General features: G+C 47.8%; 5 protein-coding genes across 5 annotated transcripts; 1 reads left to right on the top strand and 4 right to left on the bottom strand.

Moving 5' to 3' along the window:
• Positions 1 to 81: 81 nt before the first annotated feature.
• F4822DRAFT_389564 (FAS1 domain-containing protein) lies at positions 82 to 2,582 on the top strand. The gene is made up of 2 exons (XM_051456977.1): positions 82 to 1,389; positions 1,460 to 2,582. The coding sequence occupies exons 1-2, from the start codon at positions 694 to 696 to the stop codon at positions 2,213 to 2,215; spliced, it is 1,452 nt and encodes a 483-aa protein (XP_051317849.1). The 5' UTR covers positions 82 to 693; the 3' UTR covers positions 2,216 to 2,582.
• F4822DRAFT_389558 (uncharacterized protein) lies at positions 2,583 to 4,560 on the bottom strand. Its single transcript, XM_051456976.1, has 2 exons — positions 4,157 to 4,560; positions 2,583 to 4,083 (listed from the first exon to the last, which is right to left on the bottom strand). Exons 1-2 carry the CDS (start codon positions 4,400 to 4,402, stop codon positions 2,629 to 2,631), a joined length of 1,701 nt encoding a protein of 566 aa, XP_051317848.1. The 5' UTR covers positions 4,403 to 4,560; the 3' UTR covers positions 2,583 to 2,628.
• F4822DRAFT_389557 (Pal1-domain-containing protein) lies at positions 4,561 to 7,162 on the bottom strand. Its single transcript, XM_051456975.1, has 3 exons — positions 6,604 to 7,162; positions 6,091 to 6,523; positions 4,561 to 6,034 (listed from the first exon to the last, which is right to left on the bottom strand). Exons 1-3 carry the CDS (start codon positions 6,649 to 6,651, stop codon positions 5,232 to 5,234), a joined length of 1,284 nt encoding a protein of 427 aa, XP_051317847.1. The 5' UTR covers positions 6,652 to 7,162; the 3' UTR covers positions 4,561 to 5,231.
• Positions 7,163 to 9,858: 2,696 nt separating this feature from the next.
• F4822DRAFT_389554 (oxidoreductase) lies at positions 9,859 to 11,968 on the bottom strand. The gene is made up of 5 exons (XM_051456974.1): positions 11,247 to 11,968; positions 10,795 to 11,173; positions 10,634 to 10,729; positions 10,294 to 10,567; positions 9,859 to 10,225 (listed from the first exon to the last, which is right to left on the bottom strand). Exons 1-4 carry the CDS (start codon positions 11,481 to 11,483, stop codon positions 10,500 to 10,502), a joined length of 780 nt encoding a protein of 259 aa, XP_051317846.1. The 5' UTR covers positions 11,484 to 11,968; the 3' UTR covers positions 9,859 to 10,225; positions 10,294 to 10,499.
• On the bottom strand, positions 11,966 to 14,755 carry F4822DRAFT_114892 (malate synthase, glyoxysomal). The gene is made up of 4 exons (XM_051452521.1): positions 13,798 to 14,755; positions 12,970 to 13,705; positions 12,643 to 12,885; positions 11,966 to 12,509 (listed from the first exon to the last, which is right to left on the bottom strand). The coding sequence occupies exons 1-4, from the start codon at positions 14,156 to 14,158 to the stop codon at positions 12,221 to 12,223; spliced, it is 1,629 nt and encodes a 542-aa protein (XP_051317845.1). The 5' UTR covers positions 14,159 to 14,755; the 3' UTR covers positions 11,966 to 12,220.
• Between the last annotated feature and the right edge of the window lie 1,332 nt (positions 14,756 to 16,087).

Below are 16,087 nucleotides of genomic sequence, written 5' to 3'. Positions count from 1 at the left end.
CTCTGTACTCAGCTACGCTAAAGACTTGGACCAATCAAATGGCTAATCGGACAGCGGGACCATTTAACTGTCCGATCTCCTATTAAAACCGGGGAATGACAAGACAGGGATAGCTTCCTAGGGGAATGGATCCATCTAGACACTAAAAAGATTCCTATTGGCCAATCAGAATCAACTCGAAGACGTAAGACTTTCAAGCCTCTGCTGCAGCTCTACTGTACCTCTACTGTATGTATTTAGGTACCTCCGCTATGCTTCTGCCTCTTAAGTACCTACTAGGCACCTACGTAAGGCGTAAAGGGCAATCAACAATGACGCGAAGACGAGGAGAAATCACCTAGTATGTATCTATACCTCCCTCTGTATCACAAGCTTCAAGCTCGAATGAAATCCTTCTTCTCCGTGGACTGATTGCGTGTAAACCACGCTTTTATTCTGGAGCCTCCTTTGTAACTCCCTCTCTACATTGGCTTGACGTTGACGTCAACGGCCAGAGACTAAGCCCCTGTTTCCTCTGGGTTGAAAAAGGACATCCCATATCCTATCATATTTTATGTACCTAAACCCATAGCCTCTCCCTCCACTCCGTAGATTCCGAGTGCTTTCACAAAACTCGATCTCCAAGTGAGAAAGAGAACCTTGGAACCTACAACACACAAACCATCATAGGATAGGTATCTACATAATATCAATATGAGATACTCAACCGCAATCTTGCCCTTTGTGGCTTCAGCTGCGGCCATCATCATCCCCGACGAAGCCACCGCAAAGCAGCTCATTCTCGAAAACGAGCAGAAGGCGGAGAAGACAGTATCATCATGGTTAGACGACGCTCTCCCCGCCATCGAGGATACTTTCGAGTCCGCCCGCGAGGCCCTTGAAAGACAGACCAGCAGGCTCAGTGGCCTTTTACCTAAAATTGAGGTTGGCACCGAAGGGATTGACGATATCCTCTCACCATCCGACTACAACTCGGATGCGGATAAGTCGGGACCAGGCCGTAGCACAAATCTGACAGTATACCAATCAATCAAGGCCTCGAACTACACCAAACACTTCGCCAAGATCGTCGACGACTTTCCGGATATCGTGGAGAAGCTAAACAGCACCTCGTCTAACATAACACTCTTCGTGCCTACCGAGCACGCCTTCAAGAAACTCCCCAAGCATGTCAAGGAGCACAAGCCACCTCGGGAGTTCGTCGAGAAGATCCTCCAGTACCATGTCGTACCCGACTTGTACCCCGTCGGCCGCGTGCTAGCTCACCACACGCTACCAACAGCTTTCGAGGAAGAAGCTCTCGGCGGACGACCTCAACGACTCCGCGTTAGCGTCAGCCTTTTCGGCATAAAGGTGAACTTCTTCAGCAAGGTCAGCTGGGCCAACCTGGTACGTATCCCCCTTTCTATCCCTTCCATCCAACCCAATACAAACCCATGCTAACACACCCCTCCCACAGAACACCAAGAACGGCGTAGTCCACGGCATCGACAGCATCCTCGTCCCCCCACCCCCAGCCGGCCGCTTGATATCCCTCTTCCCCACCAAATTCTCCACCCTCGAACTCGCCGCGCAAAAAACAGGTTTCTACCGCCGTCCCCACGACAACACCACCTACCCCTCGCTCACCGGCCTCACCGTCTTCGCCCCGACAAACACAGCCTTCAAAAAACTAGGTCCAGCCGTAAACGCATTCCTCTTCAACACGCCCAAGGGGTTACACTACCTCGAAGCCCTTCTCGCGTACCACGTCGTAGCGAACGAGACTTTATACTCGGATGAGTACTACGGCAAACAATCATTCGCCGATTTCTTAGATAGTGATTACATCAACGAAGATGAGATCGAGGCTTTGGGAGGCGAAGTCGAGGGTGAAGAGGGAAAACCTAATGGACATTTCCACCTTGATCTACCGACGCTACTTGATGATGCGCATTTGGCGGTGGATATCGCGCGTTGGTATGGTTTCATTAAGATCAAGGTTAACGGACGTGTGGATGTAGCGATCCAGGATGGACTGGCGAAGGATGGTGTTTTGCAGGTTGTGGATTCGGTGATTATCCCGCCGCATAAGCATAAGAAGGATGCATCCTCGTCGTCGTGGGTTGATGGTGAGATCTCTGTTGAGGAGCTTGTGGAGAGGCTTGATCCCTATATCAAGAGTGAGGAGAGTAAGAAGAAAGGTGAGAGTGAGGTCGAGGTTGGTGAGTTGTAGATGAGATAAGGCGTGGGATGTAGGATGTAACGTCATGAATGATAAGATAAGATGGGATGAGATAGGGGCTTGGATGGGGCGAGTCCCGTGATGATGTAGGTATATGATATGATATGATTTTGGGGAGGGTGTGATATGATACATGAATTGGATTGGCAACAGGACCAGGGCATATGTCTAGCTGTTAAGAACACCACTCTATGCTACACAAAATTAGAAAAAGATGGAAAGGGAGCTCGTTAACGATATAGCATCGCGCCATTCATTAGGTTGGTAGACAGTTTTGCATGGAACACAGGGGAGGTTTCTTGCATTGACTAGATAGCTAGACGGGTATAAGCAATAAGAAGACATTACACCGTGAAACATCCCCGGGTTCATCAAGCTAGAATAGGTACATCATTTAAATAAGATCATAATCCTCGAGGTGGCGGCCCACCAAACCCAGCAGCTAGTCGAACAGGCCCTTTAGGCTTCGTATCCTGCCAACCACCAGGGAACGCATCCACGATTCTCACACCACCCCGTATATCCACAGCACCCCACCGCTGTTCTCTGCTCCTCCTTGTCCATTTCTTATCTCGTTGCATCGTCTTGTCATATATGCCCTTCCCTTTATCTTTACCACCGCTCAAATTTTTCACATCGTCCTCCCACTCCAAGACACCAAGTTCATCGAGCAGGACCTCAACGACCCAGCAATACTTCACCTCGCCGAACCCACCAGCCGTACCTGGCGCAAATAGTACCTCAGCATCTGACCGCATCCTTGGCACTCGAGTGCATAGTACATGCAAATCCAAAAACTGCGCAAACGTAGTGCCGAACGAAGGTTTATTATTATGCCTCCTACCCTCACCTCTCCCTCCCGCATCAGGCGCTGAGTTGAAAATAGAGCAGAGTGTAGGCTCCAAAGGACGCTTCGCCGTCTCCGTTGTTGGATTCGCAGTATTATTCGTACTATTTGTGTTAGTCGCGGGGAAAGAAGCCGTAGTAGTGTTTAGAAGCATAATAAGCGGTCCCGAAGCCGACCGAGCTAGGTATCGTAGATGCGAGGATAGAAGTTGAAGCGTAGTGTGAGCGTCAGCTTTGTCCGCGGAGCGTGTGAAGAGGTTTGTGAGTAAGGATGAGAAGTTCGTTATGAGGATTATGTCTGGGATTTGTGATGTGTCCTCTATATCTGGAGGCTTTGACTCTTCAGTAGGAATCGGTATGCTGGAAATAGCGGGAGGAGGCGAAGGTGACGAGGTCATATTGGGAGGTGGTGGAGAGGGAGATTGCTCTGGCAGTGAAGATAGTGGCGAAGACGAACTGAGTTCTTCATCTTCGTCCTCCTCGCTGTCTCCCACCTCAATCTGTTTCGGCTTTGGGGGTCGTAAAGGAGGAATCCTCGGTTTGGCCTTGTCATCCTTCTCTACGGATCTCTTCGGCGAGTCCTCCCTCTTCGACCTCTCACTAGGAGCGGGTAGCAAAACAGTATCAATAGTCGAATGACCACCCTCCTCCCCTTCACCAGTCGCCGTTACAACAGGAGGCGACGAAGTAGGCGCCTGCGACACCTGCGTCTCCAATTCACTAACAACCTCCCACAAGCCCTCCACATCAAAAACCCGCGACACCGAAATCCTTTCCAGGCACCTCCTCACCTCCGCGTTAACCTCCTCCAACCTATGATTCGCCGCCGGGCCTAACTTAACTAGTACCTGCGCTCTAATAACATCCCTCAACGTAGGAAGCACCGCCGTAGCTGCCAACGTAGTAATAATAGCCGCCCTTGGTTTTCTCCGAGATGTATCTACGCCCCCAGTTTGCTGCTGTTGTTCCTCGTCTGCGAACACCATCGCATGCGCGACAGTCTGCAGCCCAACCTATCCCATCCGTCAGCTCTTCATTCTATCCCCCCACCCTAGGAAAAGGAAGAAAAAGCAAAAACAAACTCACGACCAACCCAACATCCCCCACCTCAGAACTGACCCCAACCACAGCACCACGTTCAAATCCACCCAGCAGCACCGCATCATCGACTTCCTTACATCCGATACGCAGCTTTCCCGTATTCCTACGCCGCCTCGCTACCTCAAGTTCGAACAACGTCGCACCGGATACAGGTTCCAGCAGTGGGAAATGTGAGCTGCTCTGTGAGGGTGGGAGTGCGTCGTCATCGGCGGTGGTCGTGGTGGGGTCCATAATCTTGTATTACCTTGAGTGAGGTTAATGTTTTAGATTAAATGGGAGATAGAAGTGTTTTGGAGGGAAGCCTAGCGGTCCCCCGCCGAGAAAGTTGCTCCCAGTCGGCTTCGCTCAGTCTTGTAGTTTGAAGTCAAATAATAATACCAAATTGAAAGTAATTATCCTTAAAAATACTTATACGAATTCTGAATTATGTAGCTTATTCTGTAGACATACAAAGCGAAGTTTACACGTTATACTCCAAAGTGGAGATCCTACAATTCCCTTACAATTCCGTCATTCCTATCTATACGAGACGAGCAACAACACCAAACACACCTACGGTAGGTCTCAATTCACTGAATTCAATTCAATCTGCATGAATCTCGCCTAGTGACCACAGGCCATATTTCTTCCCTCCTTCCATTTCGCATTCGATACCTCCCCTAGCGATCATGTATGCAGATTGTCTACTACAGACCCTGCTGCCGTTGCTGCCTCCTATTGATTTATCTAAGACTTTCAAAAAGGTATCCTGACACTAAGTTGAGGGAACGAAGTGAGCGTTGACGCAAGATTCCCATCGCCGAACGACTTTCCTTGAACTTTCGTTCCCTCCACCATTCATGTCGATTTTGCACTTTCAAGGAAAAAGAAAGGTGTAAAAGACGTATTCGTCATGAATTCTGTCGCGATAAATATAGCGCCAAACCCGAAGCCTGAAAACACCATATGCTGTTATCGTCCCTAGAGTAATATCGAACCGGGCTCAAACGCGACGCGGTGCTCGGTATTTTCTACCTCACGAGATATAATTCGTAACTATTGTCTCAAGTTTTGCCGTGGCTCAGATAGCCATACCGGGAGCAGGGGGAGGCATGTCCTTGCTGGGCGGTTCCGGTCGTTGTCGTCGCCCTCCCTTCAGGCTCCTGACGCGCGACAAAAATCCATTTCCTCCGTTGGGAGATTCGGCTGTAACCCCGTCGTTGGTAGCTCTACGCTCAAGGCTTGCACCAGGTAGCGGTGGGCTAATAGGAGACATCTGTCCAGAATCCTTGCGCTTCACAGAAATGCGCTCGTCGGTCTTGTCGAACTCGGCAAAGAAAGGGTTCCTCTCTCCATTGCTACCACCGCTGGCTAGATCACCAGTCTTCGGGGTGTAGTATGCATCATCCGGGCTTCTAACTCGGCCTGCGTCGTTGTATTCGCGTGGGGCGCGTTTGATGCTTCGGAAGCGTTGCACTACCGACTTCTTCCTTCCTAATCCTTGCTCTAGGAATTCTTGCGCCGTGTCGGCCTGGTTCTTTTGGATTGCGGAACGAGCTGCCGGGGTACCTTCCAAGAACGTCGAAGATCCGAGTCCCAATGTCTCATCACCAGCAACAAAGTCGCCCCTCTGCTTTGGATCGAAAAAGGTGGCTTCGCTCTTGCTTCCACTCTTCTCCTTAACCCTACCGCCATACATGTTGGATACATCATGTGGCTCTTGTCCCATGAACTGCAAGTGATCGGGTCTCTGGTTTAGGGGGCCGGCACCTCCAATGGAGTTGTTGGCAGAATCCTTAGCAAATGCCTGCATAGGTGCGCGACGGCTTCCCTTTCGGTTTCGGTGTGGGTTGCAGGCGTCGAATGGGCCATCGTGGTGGAATACTGTAATCACTTGTAAGTACTTGAATGATACAAATGAATATTTACCGGCGACTTACGTCCTGTTCCATAAATGCTCGTAGCATCGAGCTGATCAATGATATCGAGTTTTCGTCCTGATTTGGGCTTGTCCTTGCCGTCGCCACGGTGACGTCGTTCGCGTTCCTTACGTCTGAGCTCGCGCGCTTTCTTCTCTTCTTCCGTCAACGGCTTTTCCATCATGGACGAATCACTATTGCGGCGTGGGCGACGCTCCGTAGGTTTCTTTTGGGGCGATGGTCCACCCTTGTCTCCCCCGCTCGAGCTGTGCATGCGACGCGCTTTCAAAGCTTCTTCCTGCGACCGGGTGGGTCTGTGAGATGAGGAAGGCGGTTGACCGCGACCACGGGGAGGGTTGTTTTCGCCGCGAGGAGGGCCACCAGGACGATTTACTGGAGGTCGTCCAGAACTTGAACGAGACTTTGAATCTTTGTCGTCCAGAGAGAGACTTGCCTAGCAATAAAAAATATCAGTAAGCAATCGCAATGCGCCCGAGGCCACGAAATTCGGATCGCTTAAGGTATGCGACTTACGAAGATGTCCTCAGTAGCAGTAGATTTCTGATCCTTAGTCGAGGCCATTTTGTCGGAGGAACTGAAAGAACCTGTGGATGGTTGCTGAGAAGGGTCAAGAAAAGGATTTCTCGAGGTAGGTCGGGGAGGAGGAGGGGGGTCATCAAATGGAGAATGGGGAGGTGAGAAGCTATTGGGCGAAACCGCACGGTTGCGAAAGGGGTTGTTTGACGAGAGATTAAGCGTCAGGCCAGGCGATTGGACGGATGGACCATTATCATTCAGACCTATGCATGGCAAACAGGAAGAATAGATTAGCTAGCCGGACCAGTACAGAATGATTTGTATGATTTGTTGTAATGGGAATGACGACTGTGATAGGCAATTGTGAAACAACAATCTCTGCAAATGAAACAGGCGACTGGTCCTGTTAAGTGGACCGTAGCCGACCACAACCTGGACGGTTTCCCTTATCACTGCTGTACTATCCCGATGGAAATTGGACGAAAAGGGGGCGGCGGAGTTTGGTACTATCTTGCATTTCTTTCTTTCAACTTACCCAGTAGGTCTCCCGATTGTGCGGACATTGTTGTCGGAATTTCTTTGTATTTCCTTGGTTTTTGGTGGAGGCTCTCTGAATCACGCAGGGGTTTTTGCTACCCCCGTAAATGCCTTGACCGTGTGTACCTGAGGATTTCGTGATAGATGTCCTGACAGGTCAACTGATTGACGGGATTCCTAACCCAATCAACCAAATAACCGAGTCAGTTAGTGTTCGAAATTCCCAAACTTGAATGGTTGCGCAGTCGGAGGTCTGTAGCAAGCTCTCGCGTACAACGCAGGCTGTGTTGTGTGTCAGGGGGGGAAAGATGGCCGGACGATCTTCCAGGAGTTGGGAATTATTTGCCAAGTTCCTCCCGTGGCGAACCCGAACTGATGACGTTTGCTACTAATTGGAAACCTGACGCGACACGGCCGTCTCGGAGCGGGATGAAAAAAACGTAGTGATTAAATAAGATACCAATCGAATTGATAGGTAAAGTTAGGTAAGAAATGCGACATTCACACCCGGGGTAGTGAATGTCTGTCGGATGGTGGGATGAAATATGAGTGGATGACCGTGCTGGTTGGCAAATGACGGTAGTGGTTGGTGGTCAGCTCCAGGTCTACTACTCCGTGGCGGTTTCGAGAAAGAATTAGGTGTTAAGGATAGTGGCAGGTAAGTGGTAGAAATTGATTTAGAATGTGTTACGCGTTAGGGCGGTTCTTGTATGCAAGAAACCTGAAATTATGTAGAGAAAGATTGCGACCGATTAAGCAGACTGATTAGTTATAAAAGATGGGTCTCCTCAAGGTCGGGTCGTGAATTCCTCGTTTTTGTTTGTTGTACGAAATCTAGGTAGGTACTAAGTATTAATTTCGTGGCTTCCAGATACCGTCGGTACTTAGTGGAAAATAAGGCCTAGGCGCGCAATTCCGGGCGAAGAAGGCGTACGAAGCAACAAGGACGTGTGCCACCGTTCGGTAAGAGCTAGGTTGATTTTTGATATTTGTCGGGCAACTTCTTTGAGGCAATGAGGTCGGGTGACAAGTTTTTTTTTACCTTCCTTGAATTAGTTATCCTTCAAATTTCTCTTTTTCTAAAAATTCCCTTCTCCTTCTGGGCTGGCGCAGCTTGGTCGTATGGTTCCCCTCAAGAAGAAAACCCCTTATTAACTAAAGAACGGTACTAAAATAAGCGGGAGGATACGCAGTGGACTCTTTTTTAATTGTTTTGAGATGGGGGGGGGTTTCTTGCACTGGGCTCGTTTATATGACAAGACGGGTCCAAGGGGTGGTGCGGATTTCGATGGAGATCGACGAAACAACCGACGACTAACGGCTCCGATTAACAACGCTCTTACAACTGGGTATCCGAATTAATAATAGTAAGTAGTTGTAGAAGAGGCTTTTTCTTCGTTTCGTCAAAAAGTTGAGTGTGTCCAGTTGCGACAAAACTCGGAGGAAAAAAAAAACAAAAGAAACCCATCAATTGAGTTTAAAGACCGAGGTGTGGCTATCCTTTAAATTATTATATGAATATCAAAATTGGGTTAGTGGAAATTCGCAAAGAGTAACAAATGCACAATGCTGGGTATGACCTGGTTGTCTTGGCTTAGATGGTACATATGAAAATACTAAATAGGAATAGCTTCGAGGTTTAATAGAAGGCCGTACCTTACCGCTAGACATGCATATATCAAATGTACACATGGATACATTACATGCATAGGAGTACATAAAATACATAGTGTATTGCGAGGCCGGCAAGGACCTACCCAAAAAAGGGGTGCATCAACTCGTATTAATATTCGCATATTTCATATCCTTTTCTCGCCCGATTCTGCCTTTTTATTCCCGATCCTGCTACGAAACGCATAGAAATATCTCTCATACTTTTCATGTTGTGACCAAGAGCCAAGAGTCTAGGAATACTTAGGGTAAAGGGACAGAGGGACCAAAGGGAGCCCAATAGTTGGGGTTGGTTGGGTAACAGTCGGCGACGGTACCTACATAGAGACATGCAGGCATTTATTATTCTGGTTGCAATATAGACTTCGGTTTAGAGGCTTCCCGGGTTTTCTACCACTCATAATATCTATTATTTTTTTCAGCTGTTTAATATATTAATTCTAGGCTTTCCACTGAATGAGTATGGTTTTTGTTTGTAGTTAGGGACGGTTCGGGTCAGCTGGATCGTCTCCAACAACAGGATCCAAGTTCTCGATCGCCGGCCATTCCTTTTAGTTCCAAAGCCATTATGAATCTCATGATTTCCCAAGTTGGTGTGTAGGCATCTAGATTTCGACAAGTCCAGTCCCCCTCTACTGAAGTGGTATGCATAATGTATGCACTCAATTTCTAACGCTACCGAAAAAAGCCTATTCGTTTTATCCTAACGGCGTTCATCCTGGTAACGATATACCGTAGCACGTGTAACGCTGCGAACTGGGTCGCCGCTCAGTTTGCAGGATGTACTCAATTATCCACCGGTCCACTTCAAATTATACTGGACGAACCAACCCGAACCAACAGGGGTTCTGGGGTTATACTTGCATATATAATGATTGTATACATTAGTTACCTACATATAGCTCTATCTAGCTCAGTAGGCAGTTCAGAGGCACAGATTTAATGACGAGATCTGAGTATCTGGGTAGGATTTTATGATTCCGCGCGGATGTCCCCTCAAAACAATTCTTCTATTGATCATTCTAAATTCTTCATAGGGTGCAGGTGATTACAAATGGATGTGAGTGATAAAATAGAGGTATTATTGCATGTGACCACACGATTTACCTACCCAACCCAGACGAGCTAGATAATACGTGTACATACATGTACCTAGGTACTGAGCTTGGAAGTTCGAGACCCCTTTTTTATTTCTCTTGAGTTTGCGGTGTCAAGCCACTGAGAGCTCGCTCTAATGTAGCCCGTGTAGCCGAAAGGGGGAATACTCCACACAACATTGAACTTAAATATTTCCCCCCTTGGCATCCCTGTGGGGTAATCCATCCATCCTACACCCTGCCTGCCCGCTGTCCGCTGCCCGCGCATCTTTGTTAACTGCTGATCCTCCCCCTACCACTTCCCCTTTTTGTTCCTATCATATTCCATCAGATAACGCCAAAGTTGTGAAGTTTCAGGCTCTATTGAGATCTGCTTACTTACAGGAGTAGGCGAACTGCTAGAGTATTTCAAACATTGGTAATAAGCGAAGAAGAAGCAAGTCATCGTCAACTCTATATCTCATTTGGGTTTGGCCTCAAACTCGCCGAAGTCGAATGTGGACATCTCTCTGTCTACATACATAATTACTAAGTTACTAGGTTGAAGTATGCACAATCGACATCAACCACTATTCATATACTTCGAAATTACCAAGGCAATTTCAACGGCGTCTCGAGGTTCTTCCCTAGCACAGTCTCAGCCATACCAATATCTCCTAAAAAGAATAAATCAGTCAGTAACATTCACAAAAAAGGTCTAGTTCGGGTGTTCGAGGCCTTACGTGGACCACGGGGTGCCCAGTATTCCCCGGACTTGCTAAAATCTAGCTTCTCCGTCCATTCTACGAGACTCTTCGCTGCCGCCTCTGAAGTCACAGCTACAGTAACACATCGGTTAGCATCCCTTGATACCCTAATACAGGTATTTATAGTAGTGCCTTACCTCCACCAGCATCCCAATGCTTATCAAAGCCAACATTCCTCGTCATCTCAGTGCGCATGAAGCCCGGGTGCACAATACTAACAATAACATCTTTCAAATCGATACTAAGCAACTTCCCCGCCATATTGAGCGCAGCTTTACTAGCATGATGCGCATAATTCCCGCCTCCCTCCTTCTCATGCCGTAGCGTGATACTGCCCGCTTCGCTCGAGACCAGGATGACCTTGGAGCCGTGCCCGAGCAAATTGGCATGTGCCAGCCGATGCACGACAAACACCGGCGCGACGGAGCTTATAGTATACATGGCCACCTCCTCATCCCAGTTCGGCCCTTTGTCTGCGGAAAAGTCCTCGGTTGTGAAGCGTCCGGCATTGATGATCTACCCATAGAAAAGCGCGATAAGGTTAGTGACACCAAGTATTTGTGCTACTTACTACAGGTACAAAACCTACCACGACGTCGAGGGGTTTCTCTGATTTGAGCTGCGAGACGAGATTCTCGCCAACGTTGGATTGGGAAAGGTCAATGCCGGTAAGCCATTTGATTTGTTCTGGAAATCCAGTCGGTTTAGTATCCGATCGTGAAGTTCCAAAGATACGTGTTGAAGAATCCGAATTAGAGGCGTATTCTTCCACTAAAGCGGCCCCTAGACCCCTCGTAGCGCCAACGACTAGTATAGAAGACATCATTCACTAGATGATTAAGTAGACGCAGATTTGTACTCGATGGTGACTAGGATGATGGTAGTCTGCGTAGCTTTTTGTACTAAAATCTTGTGTTTTCTTGTCACAAGAAATATCGATTACTTGGTAGCACGCCATTGATGATGAGATAGACGATGACGTCAGCCATTTGAACGTGCGCTGGCATAAAAAGCATATCATAAACTCCTCACAGTACTTCCTGCCTCATCAACATCTACATGTTTTACCAGCGAAGCTTAATGTATTCACAAGATAAGTATTTCAGGTTTTTGGAAAATAGGGATGCTGTAGCTTACCTTCACTATAACTTCAAACCCACTAGAATCGAATAATTTATGGTCTTAAAGGCCACTGCCTCCAGAACAAAACCTCTTAAAGATTCTCCAGGGCTAAAAGGTTCATAAGTCCCAACGAGTAAGTAATATGTACCTAGGTAGGATGTTAATTCGAGATTATTTCGTCACCGAAGCAGACAAGTAGTAGCATTTAAACAACTCAGTCGTCTTTAACAAAACGCAGATATTTATTTTCAGGTCTCGTTTCCATCATGATAACATCAGTAAGCCAGTAAGTTAAGTTACACGCGCACAAAAGCGCCCGTTCCACTGCGCAGTTTCAAGTACTAGTACGCCTTTTTCTTCTCGTCGCCGTCATATAACATTGCAATTGCATTATTCACTACCACTCCCCCCACCTCCAATCTCTGGCCGTAGGGAGCAACCTCACAACTTACTAGCAGGTGCCGCATTCCCCACAGCCGTGATCTCATCATACAACAACGTAGTCAAGAAATCCGCATAATCCTCCCCGGTGACCTGACCCGCGAAATACTGCGATGCAAGACCAAACTTATGACCCTTAGCCGCCTTAGACGCAAGTTGGTCAGTCTGTTCCTTGAGCAAGCGTAACGCGTACGCCTTATCAACACGTTTGCCCTCAGCAGTCGTCACGCCGTGGCGTACCCATTGCCAGAGCTGGGAGCGGGAAACTTCGGCTGTGGCAGCGTCTTCCCTGTTGGGTTGTTAGTGATGTGTGCATTTACGGGAGAGTAAATGGTTAGGATGTATGTAGGGGGTTTATGTAAGTTGGAAGGGGAGAGGAAGGGCGAGGAGTAAGGGGCATTATAAGGGAGGTGAATACGCACATCAAGTAGTTAATCGGGACACATCCGATGCCGCGAATCCAGGCCTCCATGTAGCCTAGACCAATATTCAAGTTCTTCCGGATGCCGTCCTCAGTAATCTTTCCAGGGACGTTCATGTTAAGTAGATCATTCTGGCCAATCTTAACATCCTCGCGTCGTCGGAATAGCTGGTTCGGCGTCGGCATGTGCTTATTGAAAATCTCGGTTGCGATAGGTGCTAGTGCCGGGTGCGCTACCCACGTTCTTCATTAAGAATTAAACATTAGCATATCCTGCTTCCAAGGAAAACTTTGGGGAAGGAGTAGGGATAGAGTGTAATAGACATACCCATCATGGCCAGCCCTAACCTCCCTCAACTTATCCGCGCGTACACCTTCCATCGCGCGATCATTCGCCTCCTTATCATCCTTAATCGGGATCTGCGCCGCCATACCACCCATAGCATGTACACCACGCTTATGACACGTCTGGATCAACAACTTAACATACGCATCCATAAAGGGCACCGTCATCGTAACCGCGCTACGGTCCGGTAGTACGAAATCCGAGTTCTGGCGGAACTTCTTGATGGTACTAAATATGTAATCCCAGCGACCACAGTTAAGACCCGAGCTGTGGTCGCGCAGCTCGTAGATGATCTCATCCATCTCGAAGGCAGCGAGGATCGTTTCAATCAGCACTGTACCGCGGATTGTGCCGCGTGGCATTCCGATGTAGTCCTGTCCCAGGTTGAAGGCGTCGTTCCATAGACGCGCCTCGAGGTGTGATTCCATCTTAGGTAGGTAGAAGTACGGGCCGAAGCCCTGCTTCACGGCTTCGTGCGCATTGTGGAAGAAGTACAGGCCGAAGTCGAATAGCGAGCCGGAGATGGGTTCACCATCTACTGTGACGTGCTTCTCCTCGAGGTGCCAGCCGCGAGGTCGCACGATTAGGGTGGGCAGTACGCGGTCTTTTCGTAGCTTGTACTCCTTGGGACCTTGCTTGAAGTCGACATCACGCCTCACGGCATCGTATAGGTTGACCTGGCCATTGATCATGTTATCCCATGTCGGGGCGCTCGAGTCTATTATTTCTAGTGTTAGTAATTGCAAATTTTCACCTCGTACGACCATAATTGCCGCTGTTGCTCCCGCAGCGGCAGTTATAAGTACTTACCTTCGAAATCGGCCATATACGTCCATACATCCGAGTTCAAAGCATTAACAACCATCTTGCGATCAGTCGGGCCCGTGATCTCAACCCTTCGGTCGACAAGACCAGGAGCGGGCGGTGCACCCTTCCATGTCGGGTTCTCTCGGATGTGCTTTGTCTCGGTGAGGAAGTCAGGTAGGTTTCCCTTATCAAGTTCGGCCTGGCGCAATACACGTCTTTCTAACAGGGCCTTGCGTGTGCCATTGAAAGAGCGATGAAGTAGAGCTAGGAAGGCGAGAGCTTGTGGTGTTAGAATCTTCTTGTGCTCTGGCTGGATCGTGCCGGAGATAGAAACGCCTTGTAGGATAGAGTCGGTGGACGCCATGGTGGCTGGTTGTGTATCCCGAGCGGCGATAAGTTTTACTCCGAGCGTATTCTAGGTAGTGATGTAGGTGGCTATCCCCTTATCTTGACTCTGATGTTGTGAGTGAAATCCAATGGATCCTATGGGGATATCTCGGAAGGTTGAGAATGAAGCTTGTGAAAGATAAGGTAGGAGGAAGAGAATATATGAGGGTCACTACTAGGTATTATATAAGGTTCTTTGTTTAGTTCCGATATTCAGGAGGGATAGGATGGGATGGAACAGGAACAATGCGGCTAGACTGATTAGATAGATAGCGGCGGGTTCCCACGGTTATCAGAAACGTCGTCGACAATGTTCGGGTATAGGTACGTAAAATAGTCCTAGGTAGTAGACAAGCTAAAGTTGCGCGGCTACTTTAAAAGGTGAAGTTCCTTACAAAGAGAATGGGAGAGGGGCTCGGGTTGTCTTAGACTTATGTGTAAGTTGAAGGTAGAGGCGTTACACTACGACATGAGGCAACTTGAAGGTTATTCCCCGTCTTAGCTCGGTTGGAAGGAGAATAGATGACTGGCTACGTGATGTTGATGTAGCCGATGAAGAATGAAAGGAGGGATACCTACCCTTTACTTACCTAGGTATGAAGCTTGTGAAAGTGTGGGGGAATGCTACTAATACATTACTCCATCAATCCTAACTCTATGTACTTGTGAGTTAGAGGCCATCGAGGTTGTTAATCCTAGTAGGGAATACAAAATACGGTGGACGTCGATGTTTGGTGCAGTTTGCTGTTGTATGTACTTTGGATTGAACCCTTCACATGTAAGTTCGGGAGGAGCTCTGGAAAAGAATAGCTGAGGAGCTCCAAGGCTTCTCTAACCCCGGCTCTTTAGAAGTATATCTATACCGTATTATTAGATTCCCCAGCTAATTTCCCCACAATCTACCAATCCAAAACGGTAAACTTAGCTAAATGTTAACTATCATTGGCCATTAGTGCCGTGGAAGTGGAGTCCATCCGTCCGCCGCTCATAAGGAAACCGTTTTTTATCGTAACGTTACGTAACTATTCTCAAGCTGTTGATCATGACGGCATTATTTCTTTCTATCTTATCAAAAATGCCCCTCTAAAAAGTATAATATAGTACAAAATTACAGAAATCAAACATTATACTTGCGATATCGCCGCAAAATTAGACGCCCCGTTCTCGGCTCTCTATCTATTAAGTGCCGTAGAATTTATATAAAAAGTAAGGCATTTTAGATAATAAGGACATAGGCGGGCAGATACGTCGATCCCAAAATAACGGACAACGGCGAAGTACTAAACCCAACCCCAGCAAACAGGTACAAGTACCTAAAGAAGCACCATCTAACGAACATTATTGGGTAATTCCTTTAAGGTTCACCGGCTGCAAGTGACGTAGCCCTAACCTGGAACTCCCGAAATACCGAGACTGCATCTTCCCGGCTGCCGAGGTCGGATGCCCAACCAATTCGAGCATCCTAGAATCGCTTAGGTTACCGAGAATACCCGAACCCCGGTCTTTACTAACTAACACCTTTGCTTGTCTAGTTGCCTTTCAATTATCGTGATGCTCCACGACGATACCTACTAATCTTCACTGTATATCCGATCCCACGAAGACGTGCTTATAAACATGCTGTATGGAAATAACAAAAATAAGGGTCAAAAATGCCTTTTCGATCCTTCTGAGTCACGCCGAATCCGAAATTCGGGCATTATACGTACTCAACGAGGTAGTTGATATCAGTTTACTGTTTATTTTACTTAACTATATACAATCTGTCGTGATCCGTACACGTCCGAGGTCGCCGTCACAATCTGACAAGGCTCTTTCATGACCAGGTGATCACCAACGAGATGCCAAAGGACGCATTAACAAATGCCTAAGTAGGTAAGAACTTAGGAAGAAGATTGGCAGTTTT

The sequence above is a fragment of the Hypoxylon trugodes genome (genome assembly GCF_022578975.1).
Source record: "Hypoxylon trugodes strain CBS 135444 unplaced genomic scaffold F4822scaffold_2, whole genome shotgun sequence".
Classification (NCBI taxonomy): domain Eukaryota; kingdom Fungi; phylum Ascomycota; class Sordariomycetes; order Xylariales; family Hypoxylaceae; genus Hypoxylon; species Hypoxylon trugodes.
The sequence above is the reverse complement of the archived record's forward strand: the minus strand, read 5'-3'. Positions and strand labels throughout refer to the sequence as shown.

Coding starts and splice junctions, on each gene's coding strand:
- F4822DRAFT_389554 (XM_051456974.1), bottom strand. CDS start 11,483: ATGATGTCTTCTATACTAGTCGTTGGCGCTACGAGGGGTCTAGGGGCC. Junction 11,174..11,246: donor AGAAACCCCTCGACGTCGTG/GTAGGTTTTGTA, acceptor TTCTATGGGTAG/ATCATCAATGCCGGACGCTT. Junction 10,730..10,794: donor GCATTGGGATGCTGGTGGAG/GTAAGGCACTAC, acceptor GTGTTACTGTAG/CTGTGACTTCAGAGGCGGCA.
- F4822DRAFT_389557 (XM_051456975.1), bottom strand. CDS start 6,651: ATGGCCTCGACTAAGGATCAGAAATCTACTGCTACTGAGGACATCTTC. Junction 6,524..6,603: donor CTGCTACTGAGGACATCTTC/GTAAGTCGCATA, acceptor TTTTATTGCTAG/GCAAGTCTCTCTCTGGACGA. Junction 6,035..6,090: donor GAGCATTTATGGAACAGGAC/GTAAGTCGCCGG, acceptor AAGTGATTACAG/TATTCCACCACGATGGCCCA.
- F4822DRAFT_389558 (XM_051456976.1), bottom strand. CDS start 4,402: ATGGACCCCACCACGACCACCGCCGATGACGACGCACTCCCACCCTCA. Junction 4,084..4,156: donor TGGGGGATGTTGGGTTGGTC/GTGAGTTTGTTT, acceptor CGGATGGGATAG/GTTGGGCTGCAGACTGTCGC.
- F4822DRAFT_114892 (XM_051452521.1), bottom strand. CDS start 14,158: ATGGCGTCCACCGACTCTATCCTACAAGGCGTTTCTATCTCCGGCACG. Junction 12,886..12,969: donor GTTAGGGCTGGCCATGATGG/GTATGTCTATTA, acceptor TTCTTAATGAAG/AACGTGGGTAGCGCACCCGG. Junction 12,510..12,642: donor GTCCCGATTAACTACTTGAT/GTGCGTATTCAC, acceptor ACAACCCAACAG/GGAAGACGCTGCCACAGCCG.
- F4822DRAFT_389564 (XM_051456977.1), top strand. CDS start 694: ATGAGATACTCAACCGCAATCTTGCCCTTTGTGGCTTCAGCTGCGGCC. Junction 1,390..1,459: donor AGGTCAGCTGGGCCAACCTG/GTACGTATCCCC, acceptor CCCCTCCCACAG/AACACCAAGAACGGCGTAGT.